The 6,515-nt window shown below is 42.2% G+C and overlaps 2 protein-coding genes across 2 annotated transcripts; both read left to right on the plus strand.

Annotated features, from left to right (window-relative positions):
- The first annotated feature begins 2,187 nt into the window (after positions 1-2,187).
- LOC105950061 (PKS-NRPS hybrid synthetase cheA-like) lies at positions 2,188-4,942 on the plus strand. The gene is made up of 5 exons (XM_088815740.1): positions 2,188-2,289; positions 2,786-3,027; positions 3,145-3,585; positions 3,663-4,166; positions 4,255-4,942. Exons 1-5 carry the CDS (start codon positions 2,188-2,190, stop codon positions 4,940-4,942), a joined length of 1,977 nt encoding a protein of 658 aa, XP_088671866.1.
- Positions 4,943-5,068: 126 nt separating this feature from the next.
- On the plus strand, positions 5,069-5,659 carry LOC148772762 (uncharacterized). The gene is made up of 2 exons (XM_088815781.1): positions 5,069-5,270; positions 5,394-5,659. Exons 1-2 carry the CDS (start codon positions 5,069-5,071, stop codon positions 5,657-5,659), a joined length of 468 nt encoding a protein of 155 aa, XP_088671907.1.
- The last annotated feature ends 856 nt before the right edge of the window (positions 5,660-6,515 follow it).

A 6,515-nucleotide genomic window follows, 5' to 3' on the forward strand; every position in this document is an offset into this window, starting at 1 on the left:
GAGCCGGGAGTAGCGTGATCAGCTGGGCGTATGCTCGTGGCTGGGCTCACGGGCTCATAAGGGATCATGGCAAGGTGACTGAAAGGAGGCGTGCCGGCCAAATTTTCCTCGGCCGTGGGCCGGACCTTGGTCACATAGTGTTCGCAAAATAAGCCAGCCGACGTAGGTGTAATCGGATCCGTACCCGCCGAAAGTCCTGACCCCTCTCGTCCGTGTACCCCATGATTAAGGGGAACATCCTTGGCCACCGAAGTGGCTGAAGGTGATAGAGAGGGGGTTGAGAGGGGTACCCCCTTTGCGGTTTGGGAGCTAGAAGCTTGATTTCTGTTCTTTTTGGAGGGAGACACATGCTGATATTTTTTGGACATGGATAAGGCCTCACTATCATCCAAATCAGCTGCTTGATCATCGGCAATAGCATCTATAGGGTCTGGACTCATCGGTTGTTTGGTGTTAGAAGTATTTTTTCGGCCCTTTTTCGAAGATTTTGGAACATGTTTGGAGGCAGCATCCGGTTGAATATGAGCAGCCTCTATATCCTCTTGAACCCCACTCTCCAACAATTCAAAGGGGTTGTAATGCTCAAAATCTCCTTCACTAATATTATCGGCAGTAGTCCGCACAATAGCTTGAGAAAAACTAGGATTTTCAGTTGATTTTGTCCCCGATGTTTTAGGAATATCCATGTTTTCAACAACAACATTTTTCCTCTTTTCAACTCGTCGCCAAACTTGTTTTTCCTTTGGTGGGGCTGTGGGTTTGGGAATCCGTTGTGGCGGTGGTGGAAAATCCGGTTTTTTAGCATTTCCATTCATGTAACAATTTTCAATGGAGTGACCCAGGTGAGAACAAAACGTGCAGAATTTTGGGACGTTCTCGTAGTTTACCGGCAAGGAAATCATCTCAATATCATCATAGCCTGTCATCACCGGAATTTGTTCAACCCTCGGTTTCAAGAGATCAATTTCGACACAAAATCGAGCAACAGATAGCTTCTTTCGATCGGCTGTAAAATCATCAAACTCAAGTGGATTTCCAATAGAAGAAGCAAGGAAGAATATAGCTTCCCGGTTGTACATATAAGGAGGAACTCCCGGCACATTAACCCAGACCGGCGCTATAGAAGTTTCGTTTTTCAAATTAAAGCCCGGAGTGTATTTAAAAACACGCATGGGCAGCCCATCAATATAGCATATCGATCTTCTCAAAAGCAAAGAATAATCATCTAATACCGAGAATTGAATCAACACATGCCGATAATTCAATTTATGCAACTCAAAGGAACCGCGGGGCTTTAAATCGTAAATAAACTTCTCCATAACTTTGTAGTGAGGTATCCCATGAGAAAACTTACCAATCAAGGTGTACTTTAACGGCTCAAGCATCTTATCAACCTCCTCTTTCGAGAAATAGAGCACATTCTTGCCATCTATCACTTTAATTGTCCCAATTGGAGCGATATCTTCTCGGTGGAGCAAGTGACGACGACGATCAACCTTAGAAGGAGCAATTGGAGGTCCGAGATCACCGTGTACAGCAGCAGCAAAGGATTTGGTTGGGAATTGGAATTTTGGGGTTTGAATTTCGGGATTAGGGGTTTCAATTTCGGGATTGGGGTTTTTTAATTGGGGATTTTGGGTTTGGAATTGGGAATTCGGATTATGATTGTCCAATTTAGAAATAGGGGTAGAAATATCATTTTCAGTGTTTGAATTGGACTTAAAACCAGCTTGGGCCATAAGATTGGGGTTTAGGTGGTCCGTTTTAGGGTTTTGGGCTCGGATTTGAGTAATATTATCGTGAGCTGGTTTTAGAGTGGAAGATAGGCCTTTCTTAGGAGAGTTAGGGGCTGAGATGGGCTTAGGGACCGGTAGTTTGAGGCTTGAAAAATCCACATAGGATGGTGATTTGGCAAGTGGTGTAAACTTGGCGAATTGTGGTTGGCTGAGGTGAGGAGTTCTAGCCAAGTCAAGGGGTGAGGTGGAATGGGCGGGAAAAGTGGTTGGTGAAATTTGAATTGTGGAGACCTTGCCTTGTGTAGAAGATTCAGCTTCCACAATCAAGGAAGATTGATTGGTGAAATCTTCCATAATTACCACGTCCGAAAAGGAAGGTCCTGATTTGGAATGATCTTGATTTGCTACACTCATTAAAGGAGGAACCAAGACAAGATGAGAGTCTAGATTCATGCGGGGGCACAAGCAGCAGCTACCCACTCGAAGATCTCCACCGAGAGAAGGCGGAGATACGACGGAGACACGAAAAATCGATGACAAGACACGAAACAAAGTGAGGACGAAACAAACCTCCACTAAAACTGAAATTAAAGAAGCACAACGAGCAAAAAACGCCCAAGAATGGATGCAAAAAACGAGGCTGAGATCACAAGGAATGAAAGCAGCCCTAAAACCGAATGAAATGAAGGAGAAACAACCAAAAAACGACACAAAAACACAAGAATACAGCTGACCCAAACACAAACACGAAAAAAACAAAGAACACTACCAAATTTTGAGAAAATTATATGCAAAGAGCACGAAAACCTCAAAACCAATGGATAACTGAACTAAAATGACAATAAGAAACGATGATCAACTAACCAGAAATGAATGAAACGAGAAACGAACATATGAATGGCTAAAATCGATCAAAATCTTCGTAGGAAAGACACAACTTTCTAGAGAGAAGGCAGAGCGTTTTTTCTAGAGAGAGAAACATTTTTACTTTGTAGCCAGCTGAAATTCTAGTGTTTTTATACTAATTATTACTTGTTATATCTTAATAGGGTACTGAAGGTGATTTTGACGATGAGTTTACAACTGATCGTGACAAAGCGTACAACGAGTACGAGGATCCCAACATGTGTTTCGATGTTCCTCAAGACACACCAACAACTTCTGAGGATCACAGTCAACATTTCAATGTAGGTGTTGAGTTTGAAACTGGGAAAGAATTAGTGGAATGGGCAAAAAAAATGGCTGCTACTCATGGTCATCGATTGATAGTAACTTCAAGCAAGAAAAACGTGTATGTAGTAATTAGATGTCATTTGTCTGGGGAGGGACGTGAAAAACGAACCGTAGGTGCGATACCACGGAATGTGGGAACAAAAAAATGTGGATGTCCTTTTCGTATATACTGTAGCAAAAATTCAAACGATGGACTATGGCGAATGAATTTAAAAAGTGGCACTCACACTCACCCGATACTACCGTATCCTACCGGACAAGGACCGGATAGTCGTTTGACACCAGAAGAATACGAGGTAGTGAAGTTACTTAGAAGGAGCCACGTGAAGCCGACATTAATTATGGATCGATTGAGAAAGGATAATCCACAGACATCAACGAGTGTGAAACATGTCTACAACCAACTTGAGAAGATGAAAAAAGAGAATATGGCGGGGAAGACTGTGATACAACACGTGATGTCGAACCTTCAAGAATCTGGATATGAATATTGGTATCGAAGTAATGAAGCTGATGATACACTTACTGATTTGATGTTCGCTGCTCCTATTTCGTTGAAACTTTTGCGGTTATTCTCTCACGTTATATTGATGGACTGCACTTACAAAACCAATAGGTATGTTGTTAATTAGTATTTATTATTGTGCTATTTTACATTGATTGATTGCATTTGATATTTATGTATTAACGTAGGTATGAGATGCCACTTTTGGAAATAATAGGAATCACTCCTGTTGGTAAGAATTTTACAATTGCTGTTGCTTTCATGTCACATGAAGATGCAAACACATACGAATGGGCTTTGCGTTGTTTGAAATGTGCATTAGGGGGGCTGGTACCTAATGTGATATTGACGGATCGTGAATTGGGACTTATCAAAGCAATGCCTCTAATATTTCCAGATTCCGCTCATTTCTTGTGTTTGTTTCACATCAATAGAAACGTGGAAAAAAATGCATCGAGATTTATTGGTAGTACTAAACACGGGCTTATATTTCGGCGCATACAGTGGGCAAAATTAGTGGAATCAAAAACAGAAGAAGATTACAATGATAATTACGAGGAAATGGTTAGACGCTATGGTTGTTACCCCAAATTGATATCATACCTTAACGATACTTGGCTAATTTACAAGCACAAATTCGTCAAAGCATGGACTAATAAGATTTTGCATTTTGGGAACACGTCGACATCTAGGTATGTTGGGTTTCATTATCGTCTTGTATTTTATATTATATTGTGGGCGTTTTTATTTATTAGTTGTTATTTTAATGGCTATTAACAGGGTGAAAAGTGCTCATAAATCGTCGAAGGGTTGGATTAATGCTTCTACCGGTGGTGTGAACAACATTCAATATCAGCTCGACTCCGGGGTTGAGTATCAACTAACCAAGATCAAGGGTGAGTTTTCAAAATGCAGTTTAATCCGATTGCACTCATCATCGTATCCGGTATTTCATGGTTTGATATGCAAAGTCACACATAAAGCATTAAATTTGCTTGATGATGAGCTCAAAAAACCGGGGTTCGAAGACCCATCTCTTTGTGATCACGTTTTGTGGGATAGTCATGCACTTCCTTGTGCATGCCAAATTGCGTTGAAAATCCAGCAACGTGATACATTTATATGTATGGATCTACATCCATTTTGGAGTACCATGCACGTTGAAGAACCAGAAATACCCGAAGCACAGATGGATCGTGAAACAAATATGAGAGACCGAATAATCAGACTAGCCACGGAAGTGTTAGAAAAAGATTATATGACTCAAAAGATGACTGCTGATTACATGAATAGCACTATTCATCCAGACACCACCCACTTGGCAGAGCCTGCATATGTTATACCGAAAGGAAGGCCAAAGGATAAACCGACGAAGAGAGATAAATCCGGTTGGGAGTTCCCACCATTCCAGTGGAAGCCGTCTACTGGTGAAGAAAAGGGTAAATCGTCTGCAGATTCTAAGGGTTGAAAAAGTACTTCTACCGGAACCCCACCATTGAAAGTAACCGATCCCGGTTCTGGTCGTGGACGGGGGCGGGGTCGAGGGAGTGGTAGATCAAGTGATGAATCCACTGCCAATCAGAATCGTACGCCAATGCCTCGAAAGGAACCGGGCGATGAGCTCAATTTCATATCTTACATCCCAGGTTTTGTGGCAGGATCTATTGTGTCGTATGTTAATGTTATAGTAGATGGAAATTGTGGGTACAGATGTGTTGCAGAAGCAGTGTTCCGAGATCAGAACAGATGGAGTCGTGTGAGGAGAGATTTGATTGCCGATATGTACGAGCATTTTGGTACGTACGCATCGCAAAATGGTCAAGATGAAGTCATCCGATGGATAGAAAAATGCGATTAGCAAGAAGGACCGTGCAGTCGGGACAAATGGATGTCATTTTCGGATATGGGAATGTCGATAGCGACTAAATACAATGCGGCTTTGGTCTTATACGCCATTGGCGGAAATATAACCTACTTACCTCTAGTTGGTCCGGGTGAATTATCCCATATGATCCATATGGTGTTGTTAGGAAACCATTTTGTCCTTATCCAGTTACCGGTTAATTGTCCTCTACCACCTATCACTCCACAGTGGCGACATGTTAGAGCCGCAAATCTTGCCCACTTGTCGGAAATGTTCGAAGAACGCCTATACATGTGGCGTGGTTTATCTAGGTTGGAATAGGCATTTTATTTTAGTTGGTATTTGGACCTTGTATTTTTATTTTAGTTGGTATTTGGACTTTGTATTATTTTATTTTAGTTCGTATGTATTTGGACCTTGTATTATTTTATTTAAGTTCGTATGTTTAGACCTTGTATTATATTATATTATTTTGGTTGGAATGTATTTGAAATTAAACCCGAAACAAAAATAACATAAATAAAATAGTCAAACAAAAATAACATAAATAAAATAGTCAAACAAAAATAACATAAATGTCAAACAAATACAAAACATAGCCAAATGTCAGAAAAAACCAATAAATGTCAAACAAATATAACGACCGTCTACTGTCTACCCCTAGACCTCCTCGAAGTGCCACTCGTCCCACCCGGACGCCGACGCGGTGGTGGCATCTCCATAAAGTCGTCGTCGTCGGAATCTCCAGTGGGGGATAAACCTAGAAAACGTGCATGTGGCTCCACACGAGGCTGTAACTTGACATGTAGATGCTGGGGTATCTCGTGCATGTGCGGATGGATGATACGCACAATGTCATAAAAGTCCGGCTGAATAGGAGGGGGGCGTACGACTGGCGGTGGTCCTTCTGGCGCTGGATCCCGGTTGATCACGTACTGATGCGTACGAGGAACGTACCACTCCATGTACCGAGTGGCAGTCTCAGACGGCGGCCAGGCTAATGTCCTACCGTCCAACGTAATCGAGCTGGTAGCTAGGTCCATCCACTCCTGCCCTGGAGGATCATACCGTACCTGGTATGTCTGTCCTCCAAGCGGACCACGTAGGCACGGCTCTCTGGACTAGATGTAGCACTGCGGTATGGTCTGTCTAAATCCAAACTGCCGAAGGACGCGAT

Source organism: Erythranthe guttata, chromosome 1 (assembly GCF_056151865.1).
Source record: "Erythranthe guttata isolate IM_541 chromosome 1, IM_541, whole genome shotgun sequence".
Classification (NCBI taxonomy): Eukaryota; Viridiplantae; Streptophyta; class Magnoliopsida; order Lamiales; family Phrymaceae; genus Erythranthe; species Erythranthe guttata.

What these genes read in the sequence shown, in the direction of transcription:
- LOC148772762 (XM_088815781.1), top strand. Translation starts at nt 5,069, where the DNA reads ATGCCTCGAAAGGAACCGGGCGATGAGCTCAATTTCATATCTTACATC. An exon ending in CGATATGTACGAGCATTTTG is followed by an intron (nt 5,271 to 5,393) that starts GTACGTACGCAT and finishes GAATGTCGATAG; the next exon opens with CGACTAAATACAATGCGGCT.
- LOC105950061 (XM_088815740.1), top strand. Translation starts at nt 2,188, where the DNA reads ATGCGGGGGCACAAGCAGCAGCTACCCACTCGAAGATCTCCACCGAGA. An exon ending in ATGACAAGACACGAAACAAA is followed by an intron (nt 2,290 to 2,785) that starts GTGAGGACGAAA and finishes ATATCTTAATAG; the next exon opens with GGTACTGAAGGTGATTTTGA. An exon ending in TGCACTTACAAAACCAATAG is followed by an intron (nt 3,586 to 3,662) that starts GTATGTTGTTAA and finishes GTATTAACGTAG; the next exon opens with GTATGAGATGCCACTTTTGG.